At 35.5% G+C, this 22,218-nt stretch overlaps 2 protein-coding genes across 6 annotated transcripts in view; one reads left to right on the top strand and one right to left on the bottom strand.

Annotated features, from left to right (window-relative positions):
• LOC136032739 (calbindin-32-like) overlaps positions 1-22,218 on the bottom strand; it is a 179,945-nt gene that overhangs the window by 131,188 nt on the left and 26,539 nt on the right. For all 4 annotated transcript variants that reach the window (XM_065713072.1, XM_065713071.1, XM_065713075.1 and 1 more), the window contains exon 2: positions 20,976-21,116. In XM_065713072.1, the coding sequence (XP_065569144.1) occupies positions 20,976-21,111 (136 nt within the window). In that variant the 5' untranslated portion in view covers positions 21,112-21,116. The remainder of the gene's footprint in view (positions 1-20,975; positions 21,117-22,218) is intronic.
• The window catches only part of LOC136032738 (uncharacterized), a 161,179-nt gene continuing 149,729 nt past the window's right edge, over positions 10,769-22,218 (top strand). The window contains exon 1 of one of the 2 annotated variants that reach the window (XM_065713068.1): positions 10,769-10,909. The gene's annotated coding sequence lies outside the window, so the exon portion shown is untranslated. The remainder of the gene's footprint in view (positions 10,910-22,218) is intronic. The other variant, XM_065713069.1, reaches the window with a different exon arrangement.

The following is a 22,218-nucleotide window of genomic DNA, read 5'->3' as shown; positions in this document are numbered from 1 at the left end:
AAGGATATCGTGTCTCAAAGCTCTTATTTAAAATCCTGACCGGATCTGATGACATTGGGGGAAGTTTGGGGTGAGGGAACCTAAACCATGGAAAACGCTTAGATTGGAGGGATCAGGATGAAACTTGGTGGGAAAAAAAAGCAGAAGTCATACATATGTGATTTACATAATTGGAACGGATCCGCTCTATTGGAGGGGGGGGGGGGTGGTTAATTTTGAAAAATAAGAAAAAATGACGTATTTTTAACTTACGAAAGAGTGATCGGATCTTCATGAAACTTCATATTTAGAAGGATCTCGTAACTCAGATCTCTTATTTGAAATCTCAGCCGGATCAAGCGTAATGGGGAGGGGGGCAGTTGGGGGGACGGGAAATCTTAGAAAATACTTAAAGCGGTGAGATCAGGATGAAACTGGATGGGAAGAATAGAAACCTGTCTAAGATACGTGACTGACATAACCGGACCGGATCTGCTCTCATTGGTGGAATTGGGGGGGGGGGTAATTTTGAAAATTGAGGTATTTGTAACTTACGAAAGGGTGACCAGATCTTAATGAAATTTAATATTTAAAAGGATCTTGTGATTTAAAGTTCTAATTTTAAATTCCTACCAGATCCTGTGACATTGGGGGGGGGGGGTAGTTGGAGGGGTAAACCGAAATTCTTGGAAAATGTGAAAATTGGGGTATTTTTATCTTACGAATAGATGATCGGATCTTAATGAAATTTGATTTTTAGAAGGAATTCATGTCTCAGAGCTCTTATTTCAAATCCTGACCAGATCTTTTGACATTGAGGGGAGTTGGAGGGGGAAATCTTGGAAAAACAATTGGAGTGGAGGAATCGGGATGAAGCTTGGTGAATAGAATAAACAAATGTCCTTGATACGTGATTGACAGAATCGTACTGGATTCGCTCTCTTTGGAGGAGTTGGGGGGAGGAGTTCAGTGATTTGGCGAGTTTGGTGCTTCTGGACGTGTTAGGACGATGAAAATTGGTAGGCGTGTCCGGGAGCTGCACAATTTGACTTGATAAAGTCGTTTTCCCAGATTCGACCATCTGGGGGGCTAAAGGGAGAGGAAAAATTAGAAAAAATTAGGTATTTATAACTTACGAGTGGGTGATCGGATCTTAATAAATTTTGATATTTAGAAGGACATCGTGACTCAGAGCCTTTTATTTTAAATCCTGACCGCATTAAGCCTCTCATTTTCCTTTTTAAATCAGTCTATTGATTCATAGAATTTTGTTAGAGATCATATCATATGATCTCTTGGCTCTTAACTCTTCTCGCCTCGTCACAAGTGCCATATGAGCTCTTAGCTCTTGTTGGTTACTTAAAAAGGCAACTAGAACTTTCAATTTTTTACGAATGTTTTTATTAGTAAAAGATATACCTAACTTATAAATAAGCCTACGTAACGAACTTTTGTGCTCTCATGTTTTTATTACATATTTGAGGGGGTTCATCCCCTCATCAGTACCTTGCTCTTTACACTAAAGCTTAAATTTTTTCCCAATTCATTAAGAATGACCCCTGGATCACAAAAGCCGTAGAATAAATAGATAAAATTACTAAAAATACTTTAGCGTAAAGAGCGAGGTATTAGGAGGAGGTGAGCCCCTCATAGGCGTAATAATTTCTGTTCGTTTGGAAATTTAATGCTGCTCCTTACTTCCAGTTGAAAAACTTTTCCATATTTATTTTTTCGTTTTTTTCTTTAAATAATGCAAGAAAATCCTGCGCTCCCTTCATGGAAATTCTCTTCCCCCATGATAAATTTCTCGATGTAAAGTTCCCCAAACATTTCCCCCTCTTCTCAGCCCCTCTCCCCAACCAAAAAATTTCCCTGAAAACGCCTGTACACTTCCCACTAACCATTACTATATGTAAGCACTGGTCAAAGTTTGTGACTTGTAGCCCCTCCCAAGGGGACTGTGAGGGAGTAAGTCGTCCCCAAAGACATAGTTATAAAGTTTTCCGACTACGCTTAATAAAATGGCTATCTCAGAATTTTGATCCGTTGACTTTGGGAAAATAATTAGCCTGGGAGGGGTGCTAGGTGCCCTCCAATTGTTTTGGTCACTTAAAAAGGGAACTAGAACTTTTCATTTCCGTTAGAATGAGCCCTCTCGCAACATTCTAGGACCACTGGGTCGATACGATCACCCCTGGAAAAAAAAAACAAAAAAAACAAGCAAATAAACACGCATCCGTGATCTGCCTTCTGGCAAAAAATACAAAATTCCACATTTTTGTAGATAGGAGCTTGAAATTTCTACAATTGGGTTCTCTGATACACTGAATCTGATGGTGTAATTTTCGTTAAAATTCTATGACTTTTAGGGGTTCTTTCCCCCTATTTTCTAAAATAAGGCAAATTTTCTCAGGCTCGTAACTTTGATAGGTAAGATTAAACTTGATGAAACTTATATATTTAAAATCAGCATTAAAATGCCATTCTTTTGATGTAGCTATTGGTATCAAAATTCCATTTGAGTTTTGGTTACTATTGAGCCGGGTCGCTCCTTACTACAGTTCATTACCACGAACTGTTTGAAATGTTATGAGCTATCCACTTTTTATCTTTATAGATTGACATAAACTTATAAAGCTATGTGAGTAATAAAAATGTGTTTTTTATTACAAAACTAGAATTTAAAAATCCTCAAGATAAGTTAAGAGGTTAAAATACAAATTTTTGAACTTTGAATAGAGCCAAACCAAAATATAATAGAAAATATTTTTGAATTTTAATTAAAAAAAGGATTTTCAATTTATAGTTAATCAGAAAGGGCTAGCAATCTCTGCTTCAAGTCTGTCCAAATGAAATTCATCCAAAAGTATTGTCACTTCTGTTACTAGCTTTTGACGTCAACCGTCCACCGTTTTGTCCATTGTTTCTTTGACAAGTTTAGATATCATGAAAAGTTAGTTAGTCACAAAAAGGGGCTTGTCATTCGTTTTAGAGCAATTTATCTCGTTCTTTTGCTTTGTTTGTTAATGCTCATTAGTTAGTAACGTTTTTATGCCTCATAAACTGTGTGGGGGTGGCAGATATACAAAAATAATTTTTTGGTCAGATACATACCTTAATAGGAGCATAAAAATATAAAATAAAAGGAGTTTAATGTCAGATATCAGATAAACTGGAGGGCCCCCTGGGTTATTGGCAGCTGTCCCCCCTGCCCAGGCCTATAACACCCTCTGTCCTTAAGCCTTTATTTTTCTTACACATGATAGGCAATAAAGATAATTCACTTGACCTTTTTGGCCAACCGTCTGGGGCTAAACGGAAAGTAGGTCGTCCGTGGCTGGGGTGAGAGGGTGTCATAAAAAAAGATACAAAGGAATTGGGAACTTCCTGAGAAAGTGTAAAGAGGATGGCTTTGAATAGATTGGGATGGAGGAAAAGTGTGCGTAGCTGTGTTGGCCTCAGGCGGCTTGGTGCTGCAGTGAGTTGTTCGTAGTAGTATTTAACAGCCAGTTGCAGAACTCGACATGTAAAATACTTTTTTGGGGAAGCTAAGACGCTGACAACTTAATTGCTTTTTAGTTTTCTGGGTGTATCAGAGGAATAGGAGTGTGTGGCTACTTTCAAAATCATGTACACCAGGTGGCGCGCACCACGCGTGGAGGAAATGTAACAAGCTTAAGATGACATACTATGTGCTATGGGGTACATAGCGCAAAGGCGTACAGTGTGGTTGGAATGTTCCAGGTATGGAGTAAAGGGTCCACACATCGCGTAACAAAGCATGGCATGGTGGACGAGCGTCAGGGGTTACAGAACAAGTGTCACTAGGATGTACGCCTGATGTCGGAAAATTGGAAACTCTTCAATATAATCACAAATGCAGCAAATAATGCACCTAAATTTATTGAATGTTCAGTGTAGTAAAAGGAAGAGGTGAAGACATGGAGGTGTATAAACCAACGAAAGACAGTTTTTGACCCCTAGAAAAAGTATCCATGTACAAGACAAAAGCTGGAAATGTCTCTTGAGCAATACTAAAAGATGGTCATAGTCAGAATTTATTAGCCTAAGGGGCAACAAATTGTTGCTTGGTTACAAGGAAACTAGAAACTTTAGATTTTTATTCAACTAAGCCATAAGCTATAGAGTTTAGTAAAAGAATAAGGAAGACACTTAACTGAGAGATGTTTATAGTCTCTCTAAGAATCTTATCTCTAGAAACTGTCTTTTTCCTAATTTATTAAGAGAACTGTCTCTACGTCAACGCTTAACTGTAGCATTTTCAGAGAAAAGTACTACAGATTAAAACGCTGTTTCAGTCAAAGTATACTTTCCTTAGTTTCTAAGCATGTGTAATTTTCTTACTATAAGTAAATATATACATAAAAGCTCCAAAAGTATAGAGTTAGAACAGTTACGTCATGAAAATAAATATGTAGGCTACACTTGGAGAAGTCAATAAGTACATATAAGTACATTAAACTTCTTTTTGACCAAAAAATCTTTGTAAATGGGGCATTGTTTAGACACTAAGAATTGCCATAACATTACTTTGGTCCGCAAATGTAATCAAACCACGTGTTTTTTATCCTTCTTTGAATGTGGATTATCTTTTAACTTCAGGATTAAACAGTTCGTGGTAAAAAAAAACAAAAAAACTTCAAGCAAGGAGCGTCTCGGCTGAATAGTAACTGAAACTCTAGAAACCGGAATTTTGATACCAGTAGGCACATCAAAAGAATCAGGTAATGGCGCTGATTCCAATTATATAAGATTCATGAAGTTTGGTATTACCCATTAAAAGTTTTTAGCCTGAGAGAATTTGCCTTATTTTTGAACTAAGGGGGAAACACTCCTTAAAAGTCAAGGAACCTCAATGAAAATCATATCGTCAGATTCACCGTATCAGAAAATCCTCGTCACCTACCGATCGCATGCTATCGCTGTCTGCATCAGACATAATTCGATAAATGTTTGCAAACTCAAATTCTCGATTCTCAAAGTTTGATCATAGTTGAAAAATAAGGTTAAACGACTTATCTTTTCGTGGGTTGAAAAATTCAAGAAAATGGATTTTAGATTATCTGAGAAAATCCAAAGTACACTTTTCACACGATTTAAAAAGTTAGATATAGCTTGAGAGGTCCACAAAATAGGGTAAAAAGTCCTTTGGCCAGAAGAGGATATCTAATTTCGTCTATAAACCCATTTCAGTACAATCAAATCAGGTAATAATCACAAACAAATCAGGCATTCAGGTAATAGTTTTGTAGCTATTGAATAAACTCAGTCTCTAATTAATTCAAAATATAATCCTTTTTTAACCGCTGGTAATATTTGTAACGATTGAATATACTCAGTCTCTAATTAACTAAAAATGTAATCCTTTTTTCACCACTGGTTAAAAGTGAGATTAATCCTTTTTACAAAAAAAAATAAGTATTAACAGGTCGAAGACTAAAAGATGAAAACATCTCTAAACATTCTCTAAGAAAGAGTATTTTCCTATGTTTTGAACAAGTTTATATCATTCTCTAAGGAAACATCTTTACAAATTCTTTAAGAAGGACCTTTAAAAAGGCTAGGATCATATCACTAACAAATGAAGAATTGCTTTGTCTGGGTTTATAATGCAATTCTAAAGAATTGCTTAGAAAGCAGGCGCACTTCAAATATAACCAAACTCTAGCTGGTGCTCAGGCCCCCGATTCAATTGGATTCTAGGGAACCCGGTGGTTAGGTTTGGTTAGGGGCCTGGCGAAATTGGATGCTAGAGCCCCCTGTTGGAATCGGAAACTAGGGTCCCCAGTGATATTTGATGCTAGAGGTTCCCTTGGAATTGGTTGCTAAGGGGCCCCACCAAGAATTGCATGCTAGGGCCACCAGTGGTTAGGTTAGGGGCACAATAAAACTGGATGATAGGGCCCCCGATGAAATTGAACGCTAGGACCCCCAGTGGTTAGGGTAGGGGCCCTTGATGAAATTATATTCTAGGGCCCCATGGGAATTGGTTGCTAGGGGCCCTGTGGTTAGGTTATAGGGCTCCGATGACATTGGATGATAGGGACCCCAGACTGAATTGGATTCTAGGGTCAGGCGTCTGGAAGGTCCCCTAATAGCAGGCCTTGAAGGTTTTTCCCTAGCCTTCATAGGTTTTTTAAGAACCAAAGAATCAATTAATGAACGCTTTTTTTTGGTAATAACCAAACCCTATGACGTAACATGCAAAGAAATCCAGATTGGGCGGGCCCCAGAAGGTTTTTTAAGAAAGAGACGCCAGCTTCTCGATGAAAAAGAGACAGTTGGACACATTTCCGGTGATCGAAACATGCAACTGCTGGCTTTCATGGAATTACAAGAAAGGGTTCCCTTTAAAAGCAGGGAAAGGGTCCCCTTTAAAACCATGCAGGGGACACTACTAATGTTCGAGTTTTTTGGACGAAAACAGTTTCCGATTTGACTAATGAGTTTTATTTCCGCGGTTCATTTCAGCAGTTTATTTTTGCGGCTTGCCATAACAACACTGACGAAAAAGTAATGCCGCCCCAAAACCTTCATAGTTTTGAAACAACTACAAGAAAAACACCCCATAGAAAATCGTGGTCTCGGTACAAAAAGATTTATGGTAGGTCCAGGGATAGGGCAAAACCTGTTTTATATTGATATAATTGACAACCTAAGGGTCAGTTTTGACTCCCAAAGGGGATCAACGAGTACTGATTCAGAATTCCCGAGTTCGGAATTTATTTCAACTTCATCAAGGCAGCGAATAAGGCCAGTTATTTGCGTATGCCACCTTAAAAAATTGTAAAATTCTCTATTCAGTAGCAATTTTTTTTTAAAGTCCTGAAATAAAATAAATTTCACTGATTAAGAGCGATGATATTGTCGATGATACCTATCATATTCCTGTCCTAAACCTAGAAAATAGGCATAAGAAACAATTTAAATTCTTTTAATGAATATGGACACAATTGATGTTGGAAAGAAATACACATTTTTGTATGAAACTGAGAACTGACATGGTCTAATTTTCCCATAACATATACACACCATAGAGGCACCTAAATAGCATTAGATATCTTTCAGTAGAAATCAAAGTCAACACCTAGTCTTTCGTCACTCGTTGTTGATTTAAGGAAGTTTTTTCTTCCGAAGCTTAGCATAGGAAAGAATCTCTCAATATTGAGAGTTGTAACAGAATACCTTAGAGCAAAAATTAAGACGTTCTAACGATGAATATTGTAACGGTCTAGAATTAATATATTACTAAAATTCATCTCAGAAAATAATGAAGCTCATTAATATCTTTAGGACTAGTGGCTTTTTCATATTTTCAGCGGTGCAACACGGTTTGTATCTCGCGTTGCGATAGGTGATATGACAGTTCAATCTTTGAAGGATGGAGCAGGAAGATGTGGTTTGTCTCATGCTCTGGGGACAATGGCTCAGCATAAGGTTACGTGTATGAGAATCGTAGAGACTTCATATCACGTGAGGCACACGTCCCTCTAGTTTAAAATGAGCTCTTTAAATTAACTAAGGTAAAAAGGTAAAGGATATGGCATTAGACTTTACAGTCCGTACCGGCGGTGTTGATCTCCGTTTCATGGCCCTTCAGCCAGGAAGTACAATGGTACCCATAAATAAAATAAATTAAATTGCACCCATAAAAATAAATTTTGTCCATAAAACTTCACTGCTCATGACAGTGACTCTATTACGCATAGGGCTAAATAGTTGGACCAGCTGAGCCAAGGTTCCCGTGCTTGAAACAGATGTGGAAATTTGGGAGAAGAAGGCGCTATCCTATAGCGCCTGTGTATATACATGCTAAACAGAACGGTTTTCATTGAGTTGTATTCAATGAAATTTATTAATCTTAATGAAATATCACAAAATACGATGAAAATATAATACTTTAGAAAAAATTCGGTTTTTTACCCCCACCCCTAATGTGCAAATATATGGCCTAAATTACATATTTTCCATCTATTCTGTCACTTGTCTTTGTTTTTTTTCACCCTAAACTGAAAGAAATTAACGAAAAGAAGGCTCTACAGGGTGTCAACGGATGAAAAACTTAACATGGTGCTATAACAGACAAGTACTATATTTCTTTTTATATTTTCATGAAAAATTGCCACAAATACTTCCCTTCCCCTCGTATCTTTTCGTAAATTGTTCTCTGACTTTTTTTTAATTCTTTATAGTAGTTAATTAGTATTTAAATATTAATACTAATATTAATATTAATAATACTAATATAAATATTATAATAACATTAATATTATGTAATAATATATAATATGTGATATATAATAATATAATGTTATATATAATATATAATTATTATATAATAATATTATAATAATACTAATAATTAATATTAATATATAATAATACTAATTTTAAAATTCTTTTGGTACTTGTCTGTTATAGCGCCTATGTATATAGAAGCTAAGTAGAACCGGTTTTCACTGAAGTTGCGATCTGTATTGAATGAAATTTATTAATCCTAATGAAATATCATATAATACGATGAAAACATAATACTTTAGAAACAAATTTGGTTTTTACCCCCACCCCTAATGTATAAATATATAGACTAAATTATATATTTTCCATCTATTATGCCACTTGTCTTTGTCTTTTCTCACGCTAAGCTGAAAGAAATTAACGGAAAATTCTACAGTGTGTCAACGGATGAAGAAGTGCGATAACAAACAAGTACCATAATTTTTTTTTCTTGAAAAAATGACAGAAATACTTCCCTTCCCCTCGTATCTTTTCGTAAATTGTACTCTGACTTAAAGTTCCATGAATCAAACAGTTCGTGGTAACGAACTGTAGTAAGGAGCGACCCGGCTCAATAGTAACCGAAACTCTAAACAACGGAATTTTTATAACAATAGCTACATCAAAAGAATCGCATTTTAATGCTGATTTTAAATATATACGTTTCATTAAGTTACGACGCATCAAAATTTATGAGCCTGAGAAAATTTGCCTTATTTTAGAAAATATGGGGAAACACCCCTTAAAAGTGATAGAATCAAAAACGAAAATCACACCATCAGATTCAGCGTATCAGAAAACCCTACTGTAGAAGTTTCAAGCTCCTATTTACAAAAACGTGGAATTTTTCATTTTTTGCCACAAGACGTGGTGCGTGCACGTGTCACACGATACTACACGATCACACGATTCCACAAGACACCGGTGCGTGTTTATTTTTTTGTTGTTGTTGTTGTTGTTTTTCCCCAGGGGTAATCGTATCAACCCAGTTGTCCCAAAATGTCGTAAGAGGGCTCATTCTAACGAAAATTGAAAGTTCTAGTGCCCTTTTTTAATTGACCACAAAAATTTTAGGGCACCTAGGCCCACTCCCACCCTCATCTTTTTCCCAAGTCACCGGATCAAAATTCCGAGATTGCCATTTCATTCAACATAGTCAAAAAACCTAATAACTTACTCTCCCACAGTCCTCGTGGGAGGGGCTGCAAGTTACAAACTTTGACCAGTGTTTCCATATAGTAATGGTTATTTGGAAGTGTATATACGCTTTCAGTTTTTTTTGGTTGGGTGGAGGGGTTGAGGGGACGGGGTTACGCGGGGGGAACTTTCCATGGAGAAATTTGTTAAGGGGAAAAACTTTTCTTGAAGGGGGCGCAGGATATTTCAGCATTTTTTTCTAAAGAACAATGAATAATAGAATATGAAAAAGTTTTTTCAGCTGAAAGTAAGGAGCAGCATTAAAACTTAAAATGAACAGAAATTATTATGCATATGAAGAGTTCATCTTCTTCTAATACCTCGCTTTTTACTCTAAAGTAATTTTATTAATTTCAACTATTTATTCTACGGCCTTTGTGATTCAGCGGTCATTCTTAAGGAATTGGGACAAAATTTAAGCTTTAGTGTTGAGTGTGGTATGAGAACGAGGTAAAGAACGAATATAGAAGTTCATTACGTAAGCTAATTCGTAAGTAACGTATATTTTTACTAATAAAAACGTTCGTAAAAATTAAAAGCTCTAGTTGCCTTTTTAGATAACCAAAAAATTGGGGGGGGGGGGTAACTAAGCCTACTCCCCGCTTCTTTTTTCCCAAAATAGTCATATCAGAACTATGAGGAAGCCATTTAGCCAAAAAATAAATTAATATGCAAATTACGTTTTAATTATTCATGTGCGGAGAGCCAAAATCAAAACATGCATTAATTAAAAAAAGTTCAGAAATTAAATAAAAAAACAAGTTTTTTTAACTTAAAGTAAGGAGCGATATTAAAACTTAAAACGGACAGAAATTACTCCGTATATGAAAGGGACTGTTCCCTCCTCAACGCCCCGGTTTTTAAGCTAAAGTTTTTTACTGTTTTAAAAAGTAGAGTTGAGAGAAAGAGTCAAAGTTTAGCGTAAAGAACGGGACGTGGAGGAGGGAACTGTCCCTTTCATATACGGAGTAATTTCTGTTCGTTTTAAGTTTTAATATCGCTTCTTACTTTTAGTTAAAAAAGATTTTTTTTTATTTAATATGACCAGAGGTCCAGAATTCGTTACGTAGTAATAAACAAACGGACTTGAAAGAATAGTTTAGATGAAAGCCTTCTTTCACTGTTAGTATAATTATAGATTATACATCCACCTTTTGCCGACAGCTTCGATCAGTCTTTCAAACAAAAGTTTGTTAACTTTATCGTTTTAAAGTCTTCAGTTGTTGAATTGATCTTAAGCCAATAACTCATCGATATTAACAACAACTTTAAATACACAATCTTGACGATATTGCCATGAGGACAGTTTTGAATGGAATGTCATAAATTTTCTTGATGATGTTGTTTTTGTGAAACTGAATGATCATACAAGTAGTACATTTTTGCAAAATGAGTCAGATGGATAGATCAAAGAGATCACGCCACGTTCTAACAGGTATCAGTCCTAATTTCAAATCTTGAAGTATGGTCCAAGTACTTCCAAAGACTTAGAACTCTAGCAGGATAAAAGTAAGACTACTCCTTTAACAGACTATTTTGCTCTAGTGTAATACACTACTACAGGCAAATTTCTAAGACTAACTTCTATAGCAAATTATTTGTGACTAGAATTTGAAAATCAACTCAATCCAACAACCCTCTCAATAGCTGTCGTAGCTATTTTATGTGTGCGATCATGGACTGGCAATGATTAGCCTTTTGTTAAGCTTTACAATCGTGCAAGCTGCTGCAATCCTGATTTTGTACAAATTAAATAAAAAAACATTTTTTTTAACGGAAAGTAAGGAGCGGCATTAAAACTAATAACGAAAAGAAATTACTCCGTATACGATAGAGGCTGTTCCCTCCTCAACGCCCCGCTCTTTACGCTAAAGTTTGACTTTTTCTCTTAACTTTGCTTTTTAAAACAGTAAAAACTTTAGCGTAAAGAGCGGGCCGTTGATGAGGAAGCAGCCCCTTTCATATACGAAGTAATTTCTGTTCGTTTTAAGTTTTAATGTCGCTCCTTACTTTCCGTTAAAAAAAACTTGTTTTTTCATATAATTTCTGAACGTTTTTGAATCAATGAATTCCCCCAACATATCCCCCTCTTCTCACCCCCCCAAACCCAAAATTTCCCCTGAAAATGTATGTACACTTCCAAATAACCATTACTATATGTAGGCACTGGTCAAAGTTTGTAACTTGCAGACCCTCCCAAGGGGACTGTAGGGGAGTAAGTCGTCCCCAAAGACAAAGTTATAAGGTTTTTCGACTATGCTGAATAAAATGGCTATCTCAGAATTTTGATCCGTTGAATTTGGGAAAATAATTAGCGTGGGAAGGGGGCCTAGGTATCCTCCAATTTTTTTGGTCACTTGAAGAAGCCACTAGAACTTGTCATTTCCGGTAAGATGAGTCCTCTAGGAAGATTCTAGGACCACTGGGTCGATACGATCACCCCTGAGATAAAAAAAAAAAAAAAAAAAAAAAAAAGAAAAAAAAAAAAAAAAAAAAATGCATCCGTGATCTGCTTTCTGGCAAAAAATACAAAATTCCACATTTTTGTAGATAGGAACTTGAAACTTCTACAACAGGGTTCTCTGATACGCTAAATCTGATGGTGTGATTTTCGTTAAGATTCTATGACTTTTAGAGGTGGTTTCCCCCTATTTTCTAAAATAAGGCAAGTTTTCTCAGGCTCGTAACTTTTGATGAGTTAGACTAAACTTGATGAAACTTATATATTTAAAAGTGGCATTAAACTGCAATTCTTTTGATATAGCTATTGGTATCAAAATTCCATTTTTTTAGATTTTTGGTTACTATTGAGCTGGGTCGCTCCTTACTACAGTTCGTTACCACGAACTGTTTGATTACAATTTTGCATTGAGTTCAAAGCCTAACAAATAGATCAAAATAAGTCGTGATGGTTCTCGGTTCTCATTTAGTCCAAGTTGCTTCTAAAGCCTTAGAATAGCAGAATATTTTTCTCTAAAGGACTTCACTACTGCTAATGAATTTCTAGAATGATTTGCTTTAAGAGATGTGAAGAATGGGAGTTCAAGCCATTTTGTCGTAACGTTTTCTGTACAGCGCCATCCAGGGGTAACAAAACATTTGTAGTAGCCGTAGCGTGATGACTTTGAGAATTTTCATTTAAGGATTTCAATTCGAACCCTTAGTAAGTGTAATTATCCCCTACATGGAATTCAGTAGTATTAGCCTCTTATTAAAACATTGAATGTATTAAAGTGTTTGGTCTACATCAGACAACTCGTTCACAGTTTCTGAAAGGTGATATAGGTCTGTTTTCGCTAAAGCTACGTAGGTCTGATGTGGTTGAAGCTAATTAGGAGTAATGAAGTTAGATTAGTAAGAGCAGCATACTGTCAGATGTTTATTTATGGTTTGAAAACGTCGTGGCCATCCCAAATTAAGTCATTACTAGAAAGAGTGGGAATGTCTTACTTATGGAATAATGGTCATGGTCCCAGTGATTTACCAACAGATTTAGAAAGCCAGGTACGATCTATCTTAGAGGGTCAACTAATTCAGTTTTTTGCAAGGGCTGGTTTTAAAGTCTACAACGTTGAAACATTATAATCAGGCTAAACCTAGTTTTGGAGAGGAAGTTTATTTTAAATTTAATTTACCACCTATGATTTTATGTCGATAGATGGTACTTGTGTATTATTCAGAACACACTCAATAAGTGAAGTTAGGTTCTTTCGTGAAACAAACTACGATGCAGGTACATTTTAATGAAATATTTTATATATAGAGGTGGTTAGGTTAGGTATTTGATATAATGCACCCCCCCTAATGTTCAAATATATAGCCCAAACTTTTGATAAAGCTGATAAAATAAAACAGAATAAGATGGAAATATAATACTTTATTAGGAAAACTGTAAAATTAAAACTTAAGTATAAAATATAAAAATATAATTGCCTCTTTTTCAATCTTTGACAAATCCCAAATCTTCATTTCAAAATCCGTGCTCAGACACTATCTTCTATCACTATGCGTAGCAAACTAAATGGAGTTTTGCCTTTATGGCTATCAAAACAGATTTTCCCAGCAAAATTCTTGAGTGTGTTCTGAATTGAATCAATTGAATAATGAACAAGTACCTAGATGGTACTTGTGTATTAATCTTGACACACTGAATAAGTGAAGTTAGGTTCTTTCGTGAAACAAACTACGATGCTGGTACATTTTAATGAAATATTTTATATGTAGCGGTAGTTAGGTTAAGTTAGGTATTTGATATAATGCACCCCCCCCCCCCTTATGTGCAAATATATAGCCCAAACTTTTGATAAAGCTAATGAAATAAAACTAAATATGACGAAAATATAATACTTCATTATGAAAATTGTAAAATTACAACTTAAATATAAAATATAGAAATATAATTGCGTCTTTTTCAGTTTTTGGCAAATCCCAAATCTTCATTTCAAAATCCATGTTCAGACACTATCTTCTAACACTATGCGTAGCAAACTAAATTGAATTTTGTCTTTGTGGCTATGAAACCGGATTTTCTCAGCAAAATTCTTGACTGTGTTCTGAATTGAATTGAACCAATTGAATAACGAACAAGTACCAAATATTTCATTAAATGTACCTGCATCATGGTTTGTTTCACGAAAAAACCTAACTTCACTTATTGAGTGTGTTCTGAATAATTCACAAGTACCCGATGGATTCAGCTTAGGGGGAATTGCCTTGCAATCCAGAGTAGGCAAAAGGTGTTCGACAAAAAGATAGTTGATCCCGAAGGCCGGTATGTTTGTCCCTTTGTAAAGATGAGGATGAAGATTTGACTACTTTCTCCGGAAGTGCCCGGTGCTTTCTGATTTAAGGGGAAAACGCTTACATGGGATTGTTTTGCTGCTTCCTGGTATTGTAAAAAGTAGTAATCCAACCAAAATATTTCGTGTTGGTGTGTACATATATAAAAGCTTAGAAAGAAAGAAAAGCTTATACAGTTAATTATTAATTATGATATAGAATTACACCTGTTTTTTCGCTACATTAAGTATGTTTAGCTATTATTATGTTTCTGTGTGCTTCGATGGACTATTTGTTCTGTTGGGGATTTCCTTATTTTTTTATATAATTTTTTTGTGAATATGGCCCTTGGGCTTTTGAAGTACACGATCTATCTATCCATCTATAAACTGACATAAACGAATTAATTGCTTAATTACGTGGCAATATTTGCTCATGTTGTGACTAGTAAAAAACCAGTCCGATGAATTCTGCCACCAAAACATAACCAAAAGGAACATGTCTATTAACTAAACGACAAAAAAAAAAAATGTATTTTTCACAGCAATTTTCGCATTGTTCCGCTGTTTCGTTCGCTTTTTATAGGAATAATTATTTTAATTATTATTAAAAATTATTTAATAATATATTAATTATATTAAATTATATTAATTATATTTAATTATATTAATTATTTAAAAATTATTTAATAATAATTTTATAGGAATAAGGAATAAGGAATAATTATTACCATCAATGTAGGGTCTTCTAAAATCAGCGAAGGGATGTACCCTCGTCTAGCTTTCAAATAGTTCGTGGTTACAAACTGTAAGTAAAGAGTGACTCGCTCAATGGTAATTGAAACTTTTAAATACGAAATTTTAATATCAATAGATGCATCAAAAGAATTGGTTTAGTATGCCGATTCCAAATATATAAGCTCATCAAATTTAGTGTTACCCATCAAAAGCTACTAGCCTAAAAAAATTTGCAGGGGAACCCCCCTAAAAGTCTAGAAATCTTAATGAAAATCATACATATCAGATTCAGTGCATCAGAGAACACTACTGTTGAAGTCTCAAGCTCCTATCTACAAAAAATATGGAATTTTGCATTGTTTTTTTTTCACGATCACGGATAGGCTACGTCTTTATCTGTATTTTGTTGTTGTTGTTGTGGTTTTTTTGTTTGTCCTTCTCAAGGGTGATAGTACCGAACTAATGGTCCTAGAAAATTGGGAGAGGGTGTATGGGTGTATTTCAATGGAAATTAAAAATTGTAGTGCTATTGTTAAGTGACCAAAAAAAAATAGAGGGCAACTAGCCCTCCTTACACGCTCCTGCTTTCCCCCAAAGTCATCCAATCAATATTTCGAGATAGCCATTTTCTTTAGCATAGTTGGAAAATGTGATAACTGTGCCTTTAGGGGTAACATGAGCCTCAAGAGCCCATGGGAAAGGACTATAAATCATGAAAGTTGTCCATTGCTTGCGTATATTATTTTTTATTTGGAAATATAAAGAAATTTCTCAGGGCCACGGAGGGAGATTTTGTGCTTGGAGAGTTTCCATGAAGATAAATTTTCACGAGGAGGGAAATTTCTGGGGTTGAATGTTCCAGGGAAAATTTTAGACTGTGGGATTTGACAGAACTCCTATATGAAATTCATTTTATTTGTCTTACTTTCTCTTTGCCAACTCAGTTTCGCAGGTAGTTTTGTTCTTTGGGCACTGTTAGGGTTAAATTTTCAGCGGGTTTGGATTTCAGGAAAACAAAATTTCAAAGAAGGGGGGATGTGCGGAGTGATCGGAACAACGATTAGAAATTACAGCCTTTTTCAAATTGAAGTATTCTAAGGAGAATCTTTTCAGGCTGAATCATCCACCAGAAACTTTACGGAGAGGGGGAGGGGATTTTCAGCGAGGATAAAATTTTCTGGAGGGGGTTTTTCAGAAGGGGGGCATATTTTACGGGTGAGGAACTATTAACGGAGGAGTTTCTCATGACGGAAAGGAATTTCTCATGGAGGGCGAGCCGGATTTATCTGCTTTAATTGAAAAACCACAAACAAACTAAATTAAAAAAACAGGTTTCTTGAAAGTGAGAAGCAACAATGAAATTCAAAACAAGCAGAAATAATTCCATATATGAAGAGGTTGCCCCTTCCTTAATAACTTACTTTTTACGCTAAAGTTTGACCGTTTGTCTCAATTTTTTAAGAACACTTCCTGGAACACAAATCCATTTAATTGAAATACTAAGCTTTTCAAAAGTGCATAAAAATTTATCTGAAGAGGAAAGTATCGAGAAGGGGGGGGGGGCAACACCTTCATATAGGGAATAATTTCTGTTTATTTTGTTGTTTAATCCCATAAATGACATGACTGTACCTAAAATGTCTCTACTAGCATTTTGAATACATCCATTGTAGCCCATGGACTATCTAATTCCTTATATGCTAATTTAAATCACATTAATCATCAGATATTAAACATTCGTCGGTTCCTTCCTTGGAAGGAATCAAAAATGGCTTTGGCTGGTAACCTCCTTAGGGAGCGAGTTCAACATGAATGGGCTATTTTTTTTAATTTTTAACAACTCTTTGAACATATCTCCACCTTGGCAAATAGTGGCACGAAGAGAAAAATTTCCTCAGAAGAAGGCTAGTCTGCGCACAATCATATCGAGCCCCACTTTTAAAGGTAGCAGTTTGTCTTTGGTGGTGTTACACCCTGCTCGAAGAATGCTATTCTTGGCATTCTAGTAGTAGTAGTAGTAGTAGTAGTAGTAGTAGTAGTAGTAGAACAATTTTATTAGAAACAATCATTTCTTAATCAATAGCACAACATAAGCGAAGCTTGCGAGACTGTGCTAAATTCAAAGAAAATAAAGAGACAATATGGAGAATAAGAAAATAAGGAGAATGAGACCATATAGACCATATACCATATACCTAGAGCAGTATTAAGTAGGTTTTCCAAAATCCCTCCCCCTAAAAGAGAATTCGGTTTCATAACTGGTCTTCTTCAGGACTTAAATTGCAAAAGCATCGAGCAAGAGAGACGAATTATTTCTGGGTTTCTAGTATGGTAGAATCAATTCCGTTTAAGATGGCGAGTATTTGTCATTTTTACTTTTTGGTGGGTAAATTGGAATCCAATTACGTACCCGACATTCTAGGCATGACTTGTCCGAATTGACCATTGGCAATTCTCAATTTCGTACTGGAGAAACTACGAAGTAGCGTTCCTCGATCCACTTCGTATGAAAAGAGTGGTGACACTAGACAATACTTTATTTCATAACGACATTCAAAAACCCCTTTTTAGATGCATCTGCGGTTACTTTGTTTAACTATATTAGAGGCAAAAGAAGGCTATTAATGATTATTTAAGTTTATCGTCCAGAAACTCCCATAGGAAAAGGCAGAGGGAGGTATCGATTCCCTCTCCTTAGAAAAGTATAATTTTAGAAATATACGTAATGTTGAAAAATTTAGAAAAAAGGGACATCTTTTCTAGCTAAACAATTTTTCAAAAGGTTACCTTCCCTCCCCTCGATAGATCTTACCAGGTAAAAATAAAAAACATTCATTTTGAACCTTGAGAATTTACAAGTGGATAATGTAAATAATATTTTTCTCCGGGGTTTATTTTACTTGGGGAGGCGATGGGTGCTTGTCGAAATGTCTGTTTTTCTTAATTTTGAGTTGACAGTTCATTTTAATTTCAGTTCGTTTTTGCCCTTATTGACTCATTGATAGTGAATTTTGTTCATTACAGATTAGAATTATTGTTGGGCTTTTTTTGCTCGTCTTTGGTTTAATTTACCGTATCCTTTTATTTGAAAAACCACCTTTTTGGGACTTTTAAAACTAATTTGTGAAAGATAGGGTAATTTAGGGCAAATATAGTAATTTTCGATCTTTGCCCCAGGGGCTGTTGGGGTCACATCATCCCCTAGGCGTGGTCATTCGACCTTTCGGCTATTGTGGAAAAAGACTGTCAAAAAATTATGCCCAGATGCCTTTAAGGACTGAGGATGGGGGAGGGGAAGATCAATAGTTGCAAAGAGTATGACAGGGGGGCTGGTTGCCCTCCAACCAATTTCGACTCTTAAAAAAAGTATGAGAACTTTCATTTCCTAATCAAATGGACTTCCTCAGAAGTTTATGCGACCACTTTTTCTACACGGAGTGGCCTGGTCAGCAACAAAATAATTCACTGAAACCATATGACTTTTTATCTAAACAGCAATTTTTCGCTACCTATGATAATTTTTACCCTATAAAACCCCAAAGCTAGTGTTCTTTTCATCCAAGTTTGCTATTGGTTACAGTTACTACTGGTAGGACAATCAGAAATTGGATGTACACAAATGGCTTTGGCTTTGCTTTTGATCTTATAATTTTATTTACTTCATTTTCACTATTTTATTTGGTTCTCAAGCTACTTTCAAGCGTATCTTTTTTCTCCAATGTATTACATTCCTTTTTTCTTTTACCACAGAAATAGTTGGAAAATGGGACTCTTTAAGGGCATACTTATTGGATTTTTTAGCTATGCTGAACATAATGGCTATCCCAAAATTTTGATCAGACGACTTAGGGGAAAAAAAGGTGTGAAACTGGGGTAGTTGCCCTTCAATCGTGTCGGTCACTTAAAACGAGCACTAGAACTTTTAATTTCCGTCCAAATGCACCCTCTCCTGATCTTCTAGGACCATCAGTTTCAAACGATCACCCCTGAGAAAAACGAACAAATACAAACTACAACAACAATAACAAAAAACACAAATAAATACACATCCGAGATCTTTCTTCTGGCAAAAATGCAAAATTTGACATTTTTGAATATAGGAACTTAAAACTCCAAAATTAGGGATCTCTGATATACTGAATTTGATGGTGTTATTTTATTACAACTTCTTTCTTTTTCTAATGTTGTGCGAGTGGGCTTTCCAGTCAAGATTGTTCAGTCCTTTCCCTTTTTGTTACTCTTCTAAGTAAATTGAATATTTCAGGTGATTATTTTTTTGATAATATGACAAATTAAAACTGTTGAAATAAAAGATTTCACTGTTTTTAGCAAAGTCCAAATGATGTTTTGACCTTTAGAAGCCTTAGGGCCGTTAACCCTTGTCCTGTTTGATGTAATGTGTGGTCGTTTTAAGTTAGGCTTGATTATCCGTTGTGATTTCTGTTTGTCTTGAATCCATTTTATTTGGTGACTTCTGTTCTTTTTGAGTTGGAATTACTGTTTGACTTTATTTCTGCTCTTGTTTAATTACTTTTATTGAAAAAACTTCATTTTTGGAAAAAGTTCTTTTTAATTAGTCATAATCATAGAGCTAGAAAACTTCTGAAAAACTGTAAATTGAAGAAGGCATATCTCAGATTTTAAAAATAATGCTCACATAATAGAGGCGCTAGAGAATTACATAGAAAATTAGAAGAAAAGCATAAATACGACTAACCAATAAAATAAAGAAGACACTTAGTCGATCAAGGGACTACGCTGCGTAGTATATATCGAGGAAAGGACTGTAAGGCTGGAGGCTTTTGAAGACAAAGGAAGCAAACTAGAGGCAAAACAATGGATCTGGAGATATGAAGCCTCACAATCACAAACAATGAAGCCTAAGAAGCTGTTTCAAATCCATATGAATGAATAAATGAATGAACTTTATTACCCGTAAAAGTATAAAAAACACAAGGTACGGAGTATTATAAATAAACAAAAACAATAAACAGCGAACAAAAAAAAATTCAAACTAACAAAAGACAACATGGACTAATTAACCAGTATCAATATGGAATTTACCTCTTACCTATTCTTAAGACATGAAAAGATCTTTTAATGCATTTCTATACCTGTGTCAACTTCTAACAAAGGAAGGTTCAGTTTTGGCCCAAACAGTATCGATAGATAGTCTGCAAAATGTTTGCAAAATTCTATGGTAATTTTTCCCCTTCATAGGTATAATATATATCATATTTATCTGTCAAAACTTACAAGTGGTGTCAATTCAACGAAAGTATACTGGAGGAGGGAGTGTAAATTTTAAAATGCTGGGGAGACGGATTTTGTTTTTGGACGCATAATATAGCATGTGTATACATTTCAGGGTTTCATTCGCCGAGTAAAAAATGCTATACGAAAAATCTGTTTTTAGATGATTAAAGTTGGATTCAGGGACTTGAAAGCGCCATCTTGGACGTCGATTGTCATTTGGGTTGTAGATCCATCCCTGAAAGTTTGCCAAGGACTAATACAGCTGGTCATCTTCATTTTATCTACTCTTTCTAGAAACATGCCACGTTTTTTGGGTATAATACAATATCTAGTACTACTTATGTATTCTTGTTTTTTTAAGAAGGTCAAGCGGTGAGGGTAGAGAGTGCAACAACCTGGCTTGTGAATGCAGGTGGCCATAGTGACCTGGCTTGCAACAACTTTATACTTTTTTTAATGTGCCATAAAATAGAACTCCAAAATGTCGCGATATACCCACCCAGAATAAACTCTCTACGACAACAGCTTCTATTCTTCCGGCAAAAAATATCCTTTTTAAATACAATAAAAATAATTGTTATGTAGCCATTGGGTAAGTTATATAAGAATGTGGGTTTTTGCGGAAAGGGTGGAGAAGTATGTTGGAAGGCATCAGTTTGTAAAGTTTTTTTTATTAGGAGACCTCGTCTTTAACCTAAGATAGAAGTAAAGTAAAATAAGTATACATACCATCTTTGTCATAATGGCCCCACACATCCATAAATTGATTTGCGGACAATTTTGTCAGCTCCCGGCTTTCTGGATCACGGAATTGTCTCATGAAGTTGGTTGCTTTTTCAATATTGATTCGTCGAGATCGACCCATGCTTTCTGAAATAAAGAAACAGAAAATGTATTTGATTTCTGAGTTTCTTTTCTGATTTCTACATTAGTTTTAACTCTTTTACGGCAGATTCAGTAAGTTTTGATATGTTAGGGAAATTTCCTCGTGAAGTTGGTTGCTTTTTCAATATTGATTCATCGAGATCAACCCATGCTTTCTGAAATAAAGAAAAGGAAAATGCTTTTGATTTTTGTGTTTCTTTTCTTTTCTAATTTTATGGTTTACAAAAGCATCATGAGATCACTTAGATGTATTGTCCTTTCAGTACACACTTGATTCTTAGCTGATGAAAATTAAAATCCCTTTCCACCTTCTGTCTACCTCATTGAAAGGGAGCCCACTGTACCTTGATTGGTTTCTAGCTGAGTTGACGCATGCTCTTAAGGTCACCTCTTCTGTATCTGTACTTTCGATAAGGATCGAAATACGAAGGATGACAAACCCCCAACAGCCCTAAGGGTAAGGTTTATAAATTATATCCTGAGGACATACAAGGTATCAAGGTAAAAACTTAAAGGGGAGCTCATAGGATTGATAATCAGAAGTTTTATTGCCAATATTGATATTCAAAGAGATGGGAGGGTGGACACTCTTTCCCCACACCTCGTATTTTACCGAAATGCATCTGATAGAAATTTTGAGATGGCTATGTGTTGTCGTGGAAACTTCGAAAAAGGTTCATTCGATTTAAAATTAAAAATTAAAGCTAGTACCCTTTTAAAAAGTTAAAAGTGATTGGAGGGCGACTAATGCCCTCCCATAAATTTTGAGATAGCCATTTTGTTAAACGTAATTGATAAATGAATGGTCCAGAAGTTATGTCTCTGAGGGTGACACCCCCCCCCCCACAACCCTCAGTTCAAGGGATGTAAGCTATGTTTGGGGGCCCGTAAGGTATATACAGAAAGGATGATCGTACAAACTTTGGAGGGTAATCATTGAATCGGTAATCAGAAGTTGTAGTTCCCTTTTTAAGATTCAGAGTGATTGAAGGGGAGATGCCCCCCACACTTCGTATTTTCCTTAAATACATCTGGTATAAATTTTTAGAAAGCCATTTGTTGTCATAGAAATTTCGAAAAGAGCTCA

This window comes from Artemia franciscana, chromosome 11 (assembly GCF_032884065.1).
Source record: "Artemia franciscana chromosome 11, ASM3288406v1, whole genome shotgun sequence".
Classification (NCBI taxonomy): domain Eukaryota; kingdom Metazoa; phylum Arthropoda; class Branchiopoda; order Anostraca; family Artemiidae; genus Artemia; species Artemia franciscana.
Note: the sequence above shows the minus strand (reverse complement) of the source record. Positions and strands in the feature narration are given on the sequence as shown.